Genomic DNA, 15,034 nt, shown 5'->3' with positions numbered 1-15,034 from the left:
TAAAAGGGTTTAGGGGAACCATATTATTACGTTTGTCAAGTTGCTTTGAGATAAGACCTGTCACATGCCTGTTTAGAGCCTATGAGATCGTCCATGATAATACCTGGAGAAATTGGGTAAGACTGGGAGAATAAAATTAAAAAGCTGTCTTGAAGGATAGTGGATATTCTTTGTTGTTTAACTTTCTATATGGCTAAAAAGAAAAGAAACCAAGGCAAAAACATTTTACCTGTTGCAAGCAAGATTATAAGGGGCACATAAAATCCGTTCCTTTTGTTTCAAAGGTAAGCAAGGAATGAGAAATAAAGGAAAGTCCCTCACTGTAAAGATTATGAAACAAAAGTCATATTGTACAATATTGTCTCTAGATCCTGTATAAGAATGAAACAAACATGTCCTTGTATTACGCGGTTAGTGTAGCTACTAAGTAGAATCAGGCAGTAGGTCAAGATAATTTTTGAAGTCTCTTCTAACCCTTTGATTTTTTGCTGTTCATTTTTCAAATTATTGCCGCTTTTTGCCATTTGTGGAATAGCACTGGTGTGCCAGATGCAAGACAGAAAGACCACCATGGTTGTTGCTCCGTCATTTCTTCTGCAAAAGAGATGAGGTGCTCGGGCAGTTCAAGATAATAGTATCAGGCGATTATTCAGATACTCAAGCGGAAAATGGGCAATTTGTACAGGAGCATCTTGCTGGTGAAAAAAAATATAGTATTGAAATCTCTAGTTGAGAAATTAGAAGTTTTGGGAAACTGATGAACCATAGCTGAGAAATTTGTAATTTGAGGAATCAAAACTCTTGACTTCAATAATGCTGTTTGCTCTGGAGATGACTATTTGGATTAGTGGAATAAAAATTCCATGAATGAAGGAACTTTTTCCTGTTCATGACTGTCTGTACTCCCAGGGCAAAACCTGTTCCTGATATGTAGCACATACTAAATGAATTTTGTGGAACAAGTGAGTGAATAAGCAAATAAACACAATGACCATCAAGAATACTCACTTTTTTTTTTTTTTGTAACATCAGGAGTGGCATTCTTTAACTTATTAAATTAATGAATGGCCATAGTGTGGTCCTCAATGAAAAAATACCTCTGAGAGACTCTCTGCTATTAGGATCCTCACAGACTTACTTTTTTTTTTTTTTTGTAACCATAAAGGAGAGCCTTCTGGGACTCTAGCTCTTTCAACTTGCCATAAACCTCTGTAGAGAAATTTTGACTACAGGGTAATTATTCTTCCTCTTGCAAGTATCCTGATAGTCCTTATTCTAGATATATCTTACTGGGTAATTCTGGGGTATAGGAAAAAAAAAAGATATTGGGGGAAGTATAATCGATGTTGGGTCTCCTTCTGAATCAGACTATGTAGGTAATTCCTGGTAAATGTTCTCATCCAGAACTTCCCATTCCAATGCTATATGGGAGGAAAATTAGCTAAGAAACGTGAGGACAGATTTTAAAAAGAAACAAACAATTACGAGCATTGGTTTTCTAGGTATATAGGAGATATGAAAACAACTTCTGGCTAGCAACAAAGAGGAAGGAGCAAATATATGTGTTTGACCATGGAAACAAACAATCCAAAAAGGATGAAGAAAAGAGAAACAGAGCATAGTGGTTATGGTAACGCGATAACATCTAGAACAACGGATTGGATTTGAGTTTCAAAGTCAAAGTCAAAATCCCTAGGGGAGGGGTATGAGTCAATAGGGTGACTGTTTTACCTGACAACATCCATTGAGCTCGCTCCAGATTTAAAGAAGTCTGTTGAGTCTTCAATAACAGGGACATTGCTTAAAATTCCAGCCCAGATGACCTATACAGCAAAGGTAATTTTAATGAAGGATGTGCCATGAAGAACACAGAGGCAGAAACTGCCCAGGTCCTCAACCAAACCTACTTTTTTTCATCTTGGATACATGGCTTAACTACATTTTTCAGTATCTCTTCAAGTTAGATGCAGCTGTATGACCGACTTCAAGCCAATGAATATGAGCGGAAGTAAACTTGACTCCTAGTCTTGACCCATGAAAAACCTCCTTCACACAATTCTAGTGTGCTCTTTTGCCCTTCTTAGCTGTCTGGGAAGTAGATGACCCTTACGGTGACCTTGAAGATAGCAGAGCTTGGGTCCCCGAATTACTCCACCCCTAATCCTTACATTCCAGCGTTATCCTTCACCCCCATGCCGACCTAGAACTGCCTTACAATATTTTGTGAATGAGAAATAAATTTGCATACAAATTTTGGAGTTGATTTCCTACTGCAGCTAATACAAAAAAGAGGCAAGACAGTGTGTGCTCACTACTCTGAAGACTGAGGGTCCAGTTACATAACTGCTGCTGTTTCAAGGTCAGAGCAACATTAAAGACATCACACATTCACCTTGATGGTCCCTGCCACCTTCACCTCTTCCGGGGTAAGTTCTACCACAGATGTCTCCCCGGCTGAAAAGTACTGAGAAGCAGGAATCATTCTTCCATCTTCAAACTGCAGATTTCTCACCATCAGCTACAAAATAGCAACACAACAAGTCAAAGAATGGAAGATTAGGACAATTCAAAAGTGAGGTCGGTGGGAGAAGGAGTGTCACATATTCTAGGAATACAAAGATCAGCATATTTGGCAAATACAAACATGTGGGTTAAAAGCACTCACCATTATAAAAGGACGGAACTGGTATTTTACTAATGACAGCAGAAAGGAGAAAGTGAGTCTAGGGGTAGATATACATCTCGAAATGGATAATTAGCTCCTGAAAAAATGGACACTTGGGTGTGTATATTTAGATTAAAGCCTATTATAACTCCTCTTCCTCCTCCCACTACTACAACGATCCTATCCGTTCTCCTCCTCTTATGGCCATCCTCTGCTGCAGGCACAGTGCTATAGGTATGTGCATACATAGGTGTCTTATTTAATCTCACAAATCCTGGTGGAAGCAGGTACCATTATTTTTTTTTTAAAGATTTTATTTATTTATTTGACAGACAGATCACAAGTAGGCATAGAGGCAGGCAGAGAGAGAAGGGAGGAAGCAGGCTCCCTGCTGAGCAGAGAGCTCGATCCCACGACGCTGGGATCATGACCTGAGCCGAAGGCAGCGGCTTTAACCCACTGAGCCACCCAGGCGCCCTGGAAGCAGGTACCATTATTATCCCCATGTTCCTGATAAGGAAATGGAGGCTCAATGAGGTTAAGGAATTTGCCCAATGCCACACAGCTAGTTAGTCACAGAGCTGGGGTTACAACCCAGAACTAGCTAGACTGTGCAGCCTACAATTTTAATTATTGATCAACCCTGCATGCTACCAGAATATATGTGCAAGCTGCAAATTCCCCTTTGCTTTCTTCTAAGAGTTCACTGAAGCCAAGACCCCCTGCTCCCCAGCACAGGCAGTGTGAGGGGGTGCCCGCACAAGGGGCAAGGCAAGGAGCCTCTGAAGAGGCTCATATCCATCCTATTTATCCTGCTAGACTCTAGTGGGAAGGCAGACCTATGAGACCACACTCTGTTTTATAGACCGGGAAATGAAGACTCAGAGGGGAGAAGCATCCTCCCCTCGACTGGTAAGTGGCAGAGGAAGGGTTCTCATCATGTTTCTTGACTAAATTCCAAGCTCTTTCTACTGTATCACAAAACAGACCATGCACATCCTTGAGGCATATCCCGGGGAGCCTCGTTTTCATCCTGGCACCCTGAGCCACCTCAGAAACAGGGCACAGATATCTTGAGCCCCCCATATCGCACTGCAAAACCAGATTACTTTGTGAAAGATACTCCCTTAGCAGCTGGGGTTATAGAAGGAAACCAAAAACGTTACTTTGTAGGTGACCATATTGAACACTCACTGCTTTTCCATCATTACCAAAAAGAACAAGTCCATTTTTGGTAACAAGACCAGGCTTCTTGGCACCTTTAATTTCCAGTGGTTCTCCAGGAGGGACAGAGCTTTTCAGTAATGATGAGCCGTAGAACGTGACCATCTAAGAGAGAGACAAAACCCAGACTGTGAGAGGAGGGAGTTACACCTATAGACAGGGGCGTGTGCCAGCAGCACGCCTTGTAAGCAACCTCAAGCTGGGATTATCATTTATGATAAAATTGGAAAACCTCAACGTGGGAAATGGTATCAAGCATCTGTAAGGATGACACAATTAAGAGATAATCTATGAAGATATGACTGAAGAGATTTAAGAATGCCTCACATCCGGATGACTTTTATCATTTATTCACATTGGTTCAAAGGTGAATGAGACAAAGAGTTCTCACAGACTTCAGAGCCTGAAGCAAGGGTTTTCAGAGCGGTGTGGAGGTGGTGCTGGGGAGTCAGCGAGAGCAGATGTGGGGACCAACACTGGACTGTTCCCATCCAGTGCGATTATTGGTGGGAAATACAGGGTGGTCTGTGGGTCAGTTAGTGAAAACCGGACTGGATTCAGACTAACCAAGAGAATGTGATGCTAATTGATTTGTGATTATAATTCTGTAGCTATTAGTTATCACTTATTGAGTACTATGATAGTTAACATTTATTGAGTACTTATTGCAGAGACTAAGTACTTCAATGAATTAACATGTATTGACCCATTTAGTTTTCACAGTGACCTATAACCAATACAAGAGGCACTATTATTAGTCCCATTTACAATAAGGAAACCCGATGGGTAAGTAACCTGCCCCAGGTTACCTAGCAAAAGTGGATCTATGTGTAATACCTCTTAGAAAGGTAATACACACACACACACACACACACACACACACACACACACACACACACACACAGAATTGGTCCCTAGAACGTACCTGTCCATTTATCTCTGTCCAAGCTCCAGGGACTTTATCATGACCTCGGATCCAGTTATGTAAAACTTCAGCCGACTGATCCCAAGAAATCTAGGACAGCACAAAGCACAGGCTGCATTCCTAATGCTATGAGTGTCAAAGGTAATAGAAACATTTCTCCCCATCAGTGGCAGAAGTAGGGTTGGGGCAGAATAGAACAGGGAGGCCTGGAGATCTACCTTTCGGCAAGGAAATGGTACATTGGGAACTACTTAAAAGTAAAGGGCCAAGAACGTTAAGGTGTATTATTGAGTTGATATAAATACCTCAGCATTTTCCTTTTTCTGGATACCTTCATATGTTGCCCCTTCTTCCAGCTGGGGAATCCGAGGAGCTTTCCCATCAGCTATGAGTTGGACGGCTTCTACCTAAAGTCAAAAACATGATCTGTGTCACAGCCCAGGGGTCAATAATGGCATCGTTTGTTTAACTGAAGTTTTATGCTAAACAGAATTGCTACATTTAAATCTGTCCAGGGGCTCCTGGCTGGCTCAGGCAGAAGAGCATGTGACTCTTGATCTCAGGGTTGTGAATTCAAGCCCCACACTGGGTGTAGAGATTACTTAAATAAATAAATAAATAAATAAATAAATAAATAAATAAATGTCCAGAGAATCAGACTATGACAATAACTACCTTTTCTTCAGTTCCATCTGTGTCCCAGGCAATGTGGTAGCTACTTTATATAAAATATCCTTTGCAGACATCACACCAGTCCTGCCAGGTGGATATTATTATTCCAGCTTTCCAGATGAGGAAACTGATTCTTAGAAAAGTGAAGCAACTAGCTCAAGATCACAGAGGTAGCTACTGGGCGTCAGAAGCAAAACCTGCATCCGAGTTTACCTACTGCCAGTACTGAGCCGTTACTCTTAAAAACGACTCCCTTGCTGAAACAAATTTCAACTTCCCCTTGGTGACCTAGTGGGAATTTCAGTAATCGAATTGTAAAGTAAGTCCATGTAAGTGATTTCTACTCATCAAGATGATTCTAGAAAGTGATGCATTGTTATATTTAAATAATTCGACTTGCTTTCTAGCTCAGGACACCTGGAATGACAAAACAGTTAAAATCTATGCATGAGTTTAATTGCCTTTGGGATGTGTCCTGAACTCTGTCTGTGCCAGATTCATGTTTGCCTTGAGTTGAGAGCCTTTCTCCTTCACAGGGAGGCCTACGTGAGATTGAGTTCTCGGATCTCTCAGTATCTACGGCTGCTGACCAACCTCTCCAAGAGCTTAGGGGCAACCTAAGCACAGGGTCAGTTCATAGCTCCTTCATTTACCCACTTCAGGCTGTGATATCATCAGGTGCATGATCTGCGCTTGACCAAATGCCACTGAACACACATAGTACGATTTTGATTGTCATGATCATTTTTGAGCACCTGCCATGTGCCGAGTGCTTTACACAAATGCTATTTAATTTCTCAGCAGCCCTGTAGTATCCACAGAAGGAAGCCAAGGCTAAAGAAGCCAAGTGACTTGGTTATTGTCATAGAACAGATAAGCAGTAGAATGAGAACTTTGATCTCTTTCTGACATCAAAGCCCTACTCTCAAAACCATTAAATGACGCAAGCCAGACGGCTCTCCTCTCTCCAGAATCAATAGCTGCTGCTTTATGCCATCTCAGCGTCCATCTCCGTGTAGCTACTTCTTCCATATCCAATTCAGAAAACATTAAATGACGCTGAAATTATCTTTCAATGTTTTTACTGGCTAAAAATATATTTTTACTTTGTGATGCACATGCTTGGAGCTTTTCGTCCAGAGCACATCTGAATAAATAAAGCAATGCCAAATTTCACCCTGTTATGCAGACTGAGTTCAAATACTTTTGAAGTCCAACGTCTACAGCAAAATTTCTTGAGATTCTGTATACTTCTTTACCATTCGTCAATACAAACAGGGTTGGCAATTCAAGTATTTGGCAAAAGAAATGAACCAGTTTCATTATCAGTTCATTTCAAAAAATGAACCAACTTCATCCCTCTGATCACTGTTCTCAGAAAAACAAGCTTCACAGGCTAAGAAATTTTAATGTTCGGATTTCCACCCTAAAAATACCACCCTATTGGCAAATATAAAATCTAATTTTGTTTTCAGTTTTATACTTTTTGTCAAAATCAACATGAGAAAATTCTCAATAATAGAAAAATATTTCTAAAACATTAAAGCTTTACTAAATTCTTCTGGATGGTGTAGATATACTAACCATGGCCTTGATTCCTTCAGGAAAAAGAAACCGATTATAAAGGGCATCCACTGTATCGTTGGGTTCGACGTCACATGACCTCTGAAGAAGGATGGGTCCTGTGTCTAAACCATCATCAGCCCAGAAAACAGAAAACCCAGCTTTCTTATCTCCCATAATTAGAGTCCTGTGAAAAGAAGAGCTTCAACTTATAATGGTGATTTAACGTATCACAAAGTGATGAATTAGTGATATTAAAGTGCAAGGGAGTGGGGCATCTGGGTGTCGCAGTGAGCTACGCAGCCGACTCTGATTTTGGCTCAGGTCATGATCTCAGGGTCATGACACTGAGCGCCATGTCGGGCTCACTGAGCTTGGAGCCTGCTTGAGATTTTCTCTCACCCTCTCCCTCTGCTCCTTCCCCCGACTTTCCAACCCCCCGCCCAAGCTCATGTGTGCTCTCTCTCCCCCTCTCTCTTAAAAAAATAAAATAAATAAAGTGGGAGGTAGTTCCAGTGGAACGTAGACAGTAAGGGAACTACTGTGAGAAATGAGCAGTATAGCCAAGAGATGTCAGTATTCATAAAAAGCCCTACTTGATTGTACCTCTATTTTATACACAGCTATAGTCTTTCTTGTTAATACACACTAATTACTTCTAGTCTACTCAAAAGGACACTAGAATCTGTCATTACTGTCACTCACTAACTGCCAGTTGTCAGCTTTCTGCTGTGGCATCAAGCAATTTTGCCCACCTGGGACCAATTCCTACAGTGTACTTGACCCTATGTTAGGCAGGATGAGATAACAGAAGATAAAAGAGAGGATGCTCAGTAGAGGAGAACTTATTAGTTCTCGTAACTATTTATTTAGGTTATGTCATTTGGATGTAAGTCAGAGCTAGAATTAGCTCTAGATTGTCTAGGTAACTTATAGTAAAATATGGTTGAATTAGTCTTTGTATTTTATGTTCTTTGTATTCATGCTTTATAAAGCTTTGCCTAGGGGTGCCTGGGTAGCTCAGTCGGTTGAGCATCTGATTTTGGATTTTGGCTCTGGTCATGATCTCAGGGTCCGGAGATTGAGCCCCAGGTAGGGGGCTCAGTGCTCAACCAGGAGTCTGCTTGAGATCTGAGATCGTCTCTCTTCTTTCTCCCTTCTCCTGTTCCTCTCTCTCCCCTCTGCCTCCTCCTCCCCCACCCCCAAGGGTATATGCACACACTCTCTCTCTCAAACAAATAAATAAGTAAATAAATAAAATCTTGGGGGGAAAAAGCTTAGCCTAAGAGAAAATGTTGCCCCATAAGAGCTTATAATACAAACAATGAGCTGAATAAGTAGACATATCAGATAAAAGCATATCAGAGGCTCAGGGAGTATCAAGAGAGTATGAAGTAATATATCATACATGCTCATGACCTAAACAATTTTTAAATCTTGGAGTTACTAATCAAGCAAGACCTATTAATCAATCACTTTTTTTCAGAAATATTAAGGAATTTATTGGCATTATGTTATCAAGAGGCTTGAAAACATTCATATACTTTGTTCTTTGTTTGTTTTAGATTTTGTTTATTTATTTGAGAGAGAAAGTGTGTGTGAGAGAGAGAGCATGAACGGGGGGGAGGGGTAGAGGGAGAGGGAGAAGCAGGCTCCCCTCTGAGCAAGGAGCCAGATATGGGGCTCGATCCCAGGACCCTGGGATCATGACCTGAGCCGAAGGCAGACACTTAACTGACTGAGTCACCCAGGTGCCCCAAAACATTCATATACTTTGATCCAGTGACTCTGCATGTGGAGACAATGTGAAATGAGAAAAAAAATACAAGTTTAAGTACAAAGATAACCATACAGTACCATTACAGGGGCAAAAAAGAAATTGATTCATGTCAAATACAACGAAATGTCATTCACCACATTTAAACTAAGTGTAATTTTCTGCCCATTTAACAACTTGACACTGAGCGGTATCAGGGTGATGTATAGGTAAAGTAGAGAAGGTAGAAAAGTGTACCTGTGGTATTTAGGACTTACAGTGCACCTACAGCAATAAAAATGTTAGACCACAGTCCCTTCCCTCAAGAAGCTTAAAATTGAACAGGAGAAGACAGAACGAAGAAGATTATTTCAGGTAGCTCGGCATTCCTTGAAATGTACTTGAGATGCTCTAGGCAAAAAAAGTTCTAAGGTCAAATAAGTTTGGGAATGCTGTATACTCAGATTCCCTCTTGGATATTATGATGCTCTCACTAAAGCACATCTAAAAAGTTCTCAGAAGTCCTGTGATCAAGAAATCCAGCATAAAACAAACCTGTCTGAATTACCTAGCTATCTCCAATGGAGCCAGTACTCCACAGACCGACCTTGAAAATGCTGTCTAGCCTGTGGAGTACTGCTAAGTCTCAGGGGGAGTTCATGCAGGAGTAGCAATCAGTCAGGGCCTCACAATTGCTCTAGCATACCTATTTTCTTGATCCCCTACATTAAAAACAGAAAGATTAAAAGCCATAGAAATAGGCCTATCTTCTCTATAATTGAGAAAATTCTCACCAGTTGATAGCAGAGGCTCCTCTGTGCCTGGGAAGGATGGAAGGGTGATATATGATGGAACCATGCTTGGGGCTGTCAATTACATCCATGGGGATAAACTGTGTGCAGAAGGGTAGCACGTTGAGCTCAGCACCCACAGATTTGTAGGCTTCCGCCACCTCCTTGATGGTCTTGCCCTTGACTCTCCATCTGGGGAACTTGAACACAGGGGTCCCATCTTTCTCTGCAGCTAGAGCTGAGCATGAAAGAGAAAGTTATTTTTTTTTAATTTTTAGTTTATTTATTTGACAGACAGAGATCACAAATAGGCAGAGAGGCAGGCAGAGAGAAAGAGAGAGAGGAGGAAGCAGTCTCCCCGCTGAGCAGAGAGCCCGATGAGGGGCTCGATCCCAGGACCCTGGGATCATGACCTGAGCCAAAGGCAGAGGCCTTAACCCACTGAGCCACCCAGGCGCCCCGAGAAAGTTATTTTTAATTAAAATAAAAAATGGCCATAAGTTAATACGGCTATGGATTCACACATTACAGTTTTACAGCTTCAAGAAACATTTACAAATAAAACATGGTGAAGGGCAATTTAGACTGAGATCAGAATTTGACCTGTTGCAATTTTATCATGATCCATCCATTTTCCTAATGTGACTTTTATCTATAGATTTGAGGCATAATATATTCTACTCAGAAGTTTGTAGCTAGATAACATTTTAAAATTTTAACTGAAGCTTTTTTATTTTATAGGTAAAAAATTTATACTTTTATTACAGATATAGCCATATAAAGAATATTGTTAGATTTGGAGCCAAGTGCTGGCACATAAGCATTCAGGCTCTGGCACAGATGGAAAACCATGAGCCCCCTCCCAAGCCTATTTCCTAGAGGGAAGTCTCTTTCAACACAAGGCAAACTATAGATCTGCACACATTCTCCCTGCCAAACAGATAGATTCCAAAAAATAAAGAGAGAAAGTTTTTGAGCTGAGCTGGGCTTGTCTAGTTCCTTCTTCCAAATTCACCAATGAGATAAGTTAGTGGACAAAAGAAGCCAAGAATGGAGAATAAACGCTCCTGGTGAGGGTTTTGCCATACTGGAGAAGGCCCAAGGCTCTTTCCCATGAAAAATGTCCTTTCCGAAGAAAGGCTCCATCTGCCTCTGTGTGGAAAAGGAATGGCCCTCCCAAGTGCAGACAGCACTAGCTCATTTTTTTCCATAATAAGATATCACTTCTACTAACTATATACCTTATGTATATTAAGCATATATATTTATTTTTCTACCAACAACACAAAGCAAGTATATTTTAGGCAATTTTTAAGAGCTTTAAGTAAGGCTTTTTAATCTGTATTTTTAGGCTCCCTTTCCTTTCTCCCCCATTGGATTATCAACCTTCACTGACTTTAGATGGGATGATGGCTCCACTAGAAAGCCACTAGAAAGCCTAAATTCCAAAATCTAATCTAAATTCCAAAAAATCTAAATCCCAAAATTCCTAAATCTCCACTAGAAAGCCTAAATTCCAAATCCTAAATGAGTCCAGAAGGAATCCGGCCATCAAGCCAATGCCTTGATCAATTCACTTGGAAGAATGGGAGAGACCGGAAAAATAATGTGTACAAAATGTGAATGTTCATAAAATGTTCAAAAAACTATAAACAACTCATTTTCGGATGACAGGAAAATGAATAAATGGTAAAAAAAAAAAGGTGAAATTGGGAGAAAATTGTGTAAGTTTAGACTGGAAAAAAAATGGGTTGAGAAACTTAGAAGTCTTTGTTTTAAAAATCTACGGTACTGAGATAGGCTTGCGGCATTCACCTTCCATACTGATTTGTGACTGTCCCAGGGCTATTTTTGGCTGTTCTAGTTGACTACTTGGACAATAAGAATAGTTAACCACTGTCATTTTGACCCCTTTTCATCAATTAGGCACAGGGCTGAGCACACTATATACGTTATTTCAACTAATCTGTGTAAGATGGGTGTTGTTAAACTAAGGTTAGTGAGTTTTAGTAACTTGCCCATCACCATGCAGCAAGTAAGTGGCAGAGGCAGAATTAGTTCCTTGACTCCAAAATAAACACTGTTAACTATATGCTGTATCGTATCTCGGACTGCTCTATAAGGCAGATTGGTATTTTTTTCTTACCTATGTTATGCCAGCAGCCAGATGGCCATGACCGATGGAAAGGAGGTCCCAGCCCTGGGACCAGACACTAGGAAAAGTTAGTTTCCCAGGACATCCTTTGGAAGGAACTTTATGAGTCACATGCTTGCATTTCTTCTGAAGCTCATGCACATGGCAGAGACTGCTAGTTGCCACCCTTCAATCTTTAGGAAAGATTCCTGTACTTTGGCAGAGCACATAGATGTCTGAATAAAAATCTACATTTCTCAGTCTATTCTGCAAAGAGATTTGGCCTGTGACCGAGTTCTAGTCAGTGGGATACAAGTGGGACAAATATGTGCAACTTCTGGATGATATCCCGAATAAAGGCTTGCCCTCTGCTTCCCCTCTTTCCTTTCCACTTGCTAGAATGCAGACTTGTTAGTTGGAGCTAAAGCAGCTATCTTGGACCATGAGATGGAAGTCCAGTGTTGATAAGGATGAAACAAAAAGGGCAGGAGCCTGCATCGTGATGAACATAAAGTGGTCACAACAGCACTAAAGGCCAACTCAGACTTGAGAAATGGACTTTTGTGTCACTTAAGCTAATATTATTTGGGGTCTCCCTGATTCAATAGCCAATCTGATATCCCAAATATGAGTCCTCCCAAATATCCCCACACAAAGCTGATGGGAATAGATCATAATAGCACAGATAATCTCAGTAATAGGAACCTGTCCCCTTTGGCCTTTGGAGCCAGGTCTAAATTCATGAGGCAGATTCTCTCAGAATTCCCCTGGTTGGGATAACGTTTTTCTGAAACAAGGGTAATTTCTAAATCAAGTGATTAGGTTCATATGTGCGTATGTGCTCTTGACTCAATTTTTTTAGCTTGACTCTTGAAAAATAGTGTTAAAATACAATAGTTTTAAAAATAGTAACAAGAGGGGAGCCTGGGTGGCTCAGTGGGTTGAGCCTCTGCCTTTGGCTCTGGTAATGATCTCAGGATCCTGGGATCGAGCCCCGCATTGGGTTCTCTGCTCAGCAGGGATCCTGCTCTCTCTGCCTGCCTCTCTCCCTACTTGTGATCTCTCTGTCAAATAAATAAATAAAATCTTAAAAAAATAAAATAAAATAATAACAAGAGTTAGAATAAACCTCAGAACCGCTGCTTCTAAGGAAAAAAAAGGATAAAATTTAAGGGATATCACAGATCACTGTTTTCCAACCAATCTGTCACATTATGCCAGTGATTTATGAAGATCTCATTCAAAAGCCAAGATTTCTGTTTGCTCACTTATTCCCTGTCCATACACTTTGTAGACTGTTTCTATCTCCGTGTCTTACACCTATTCTCAACATAACTAAAGTTGATTCTTGAAAAATACAGGTTTGAACAATGTGGGTCCACTTACATGTGAAATTTTTTTGATTTAGTACTGTAAATGTATTTTCTCTTCCTTATGATTTTTTAAAATAACATTTTCTTTTCTCTAACTTACTTTCTTGTAAGAATACACTATGTAATACATATAACATACAAAAATGTGGTAATAAACTGCTTATGTTATTGGTAAGACTTCCCTCTGGTCAACAGTAGGCTATTAGTAGTTAAGTTTTGGGGGAGCCAAGAGTTATATGTGGATTTTAGACTGCGTAGGAGGTCATTGCCTAAAACCCCTGCATTGTTCAAGGGTCAACTGTAGAGCTTGCAAATCAGAATCCCACTGCAGGTTTGCTTTGAGGATGGCTATCTTCTTTAACCTTACCTTAACAGCCAAGCAGCCACAGCTCTAATTTGTTCTGACATAAATGCATTCTTTATGACCCCACATCAATTTCTGCTCTTAGATGTAGCCCTCCCTTCATTTCCACTGGCACCCCTGAATCAGACATTATTCTAGATGTTCCATAACACCCTTGTAAAGTCACAAGTGTAGTTCAGAAAAAACATATGCGTGGAAACTCCTCTGATGGACCTGGTGATTACCTTGGAAGTAAGTGGAGAAACTCTTAGTACAATGGGGCCATGCATCTTTGTCTTGGGGCCCGTGGAGAAGGGAGAATTGAGTCTATTCTAGCATGCAAATAGACTTAGCTTGAGAAGGCTTCCAACAGGAGGAGTGGATGTGGCAGAACCCAGAGGGGAGGTCGGTAGTCTGGGTCTTTGGAGCCTGTGGCGAAGAAGAAGTGTAGAAATGCTAATGAGGGGTAAGGGGTCTGAACTGGGGCCTGTGCTGGCTGGGTTGGTGCAGAGTCCTTGGTTCAGTAGTTCCAAGATATACTCACCCAGCGGGTCAGCTTTTCCATCCTTGTCTGGAACGGTGAACACGCCTACAACTCGGTGGCCCTCTTTGCAGAGGTGGTTGTAGACTTCCTGTCCAAAGAGGCTCTGACCGATAAGTGCCAACTTCAGCTTGTTTTTGAAATAAACCTATGAAACAATCCAATGATGACAAATGTCGGCAGGGATAGAAGACATATGGATGATAAACACTCTTTTCCCAACCATCCGAGATGACTTGAGGACCAAAAAAACCTCAAAGATCTACAAAATAAAATTTGTATTGACATACACTGGACCCAGGCTGGATTATGCATAGATAGTAGTGAAAATAATTTCGCATGGAAGAATACCTCTTTTCCCCTTTGCTCTATCTAATTCTCCCAGTTATTCATCATCATCATTGGGACGGCATATAGTTTACAAGTCATTCCAACTCCTTGCTGAAATAAGCCAGATGTTAACAAGTGTAAGTTTTATAGTTCAAAGGACTTTAACTCTGAGCAAGATCTGCATCAATGTGACGATGATTTTATGAGCTAAACTCATCTCTCAACTTCCAAAGGAGGTCAAGAGCTAACATGTGGTCTAGAACACAGGGGTCACAAGCAGACCCTAGAGCTAGACTACCAAGGTCAAAATCAAGTGCCTCTCTTGTTTAGTCATGTGGCTTTAAGCAAGGGACCAATTTCTGTTGTCTTTTTTCCCTCACCCATAAAGTGGGAATAATAACAGAAACATCATACAATCAATCTTGATTGAAATAGAGGGCTTATTAGGCAATAATAAGTTTAGTGCAGTGTCTCACACAAAGTACCGTTTAAGTAAAAGCTTCAATAACGTCTTAGAGGTTTTGCCACAGTTTCATGTTTCTTCGTATAGTCCAGAATTCCAAAATCCTTGGTAAGTGGTCCAAATCCATTTGGCCTCAAAACCTGGATTGATCTAATGGGATGTTCTTTATAGTCCTTATAGGTTTCTTGTAAGTTTGTGCAGAGTCCTTTGGCTTCAAACTTGACCTGGACCGATATACTGCTATTTATAGTCTT

The 15,034-nt window shown here is 40.7% G+C and overlaps 1 protein-coding gene across 1 annotated transcript in view; it reads right to left on the bottom strand.

The window, feature by feature from the left end:
* The window catches only part of ALDH1L2 (aldehyde dehydrogenase 1 family member L2), a gene marked incomplete at its 5' end in the record, with an annotated part of 55,553 nt that overhangs the window by 32,597 nt on the left and 7,922 nt on the right, over positions 1–15,034 (bottom strand). Inside the window, 8 exons of the mRNA XM_080810197.1 lie at positions 1,732–1,823; positions 2,393–2,518; positions 3,860–3,994; positions 4,815–4,904; positions 5,120–5,221; positions 7,071–7,236; positions 9,600–9,834; positions 13,991–14,135. Of these exons, the coding sequence (XP_080666323.1) occupies positions 1,732–1,823; positions 2,393–2,518; positions 3,860–3,994; positions 4,815–4,904; positions 5,120–5,221; positions 7,071–7,236; positions 9,600–9,834; positions 13,991–14,135 (1,091 nt within the window). The remainder of the gene's footprint in view (positions 1–1,731; positions 1,824–2,392; positions 2,519–3,859; positions 3,995–4,814; positions 4,905–5,119; positions 5,222–7,070; positions 7,237–9,599; positions 9,835–13,990; positions 14,136–15,034) is intronic.

The sequence above is a fragment of the Martes martes genome, assembly GCF_963455335.1.
Source record: "Martes martes genome assembly, chromosome: 8".
Classification (NCBI taxonomy): Eukaryota; Metazoa; Chordata; class Mammalia; order Carnivora; family Mustelidae; genus Martes; species Martes martes.
The sequence above is the reverse complement of the archived record's forward strand: the minus strand, read 5'-3'. Positions and strand labels throughout refer to the sequence as shown.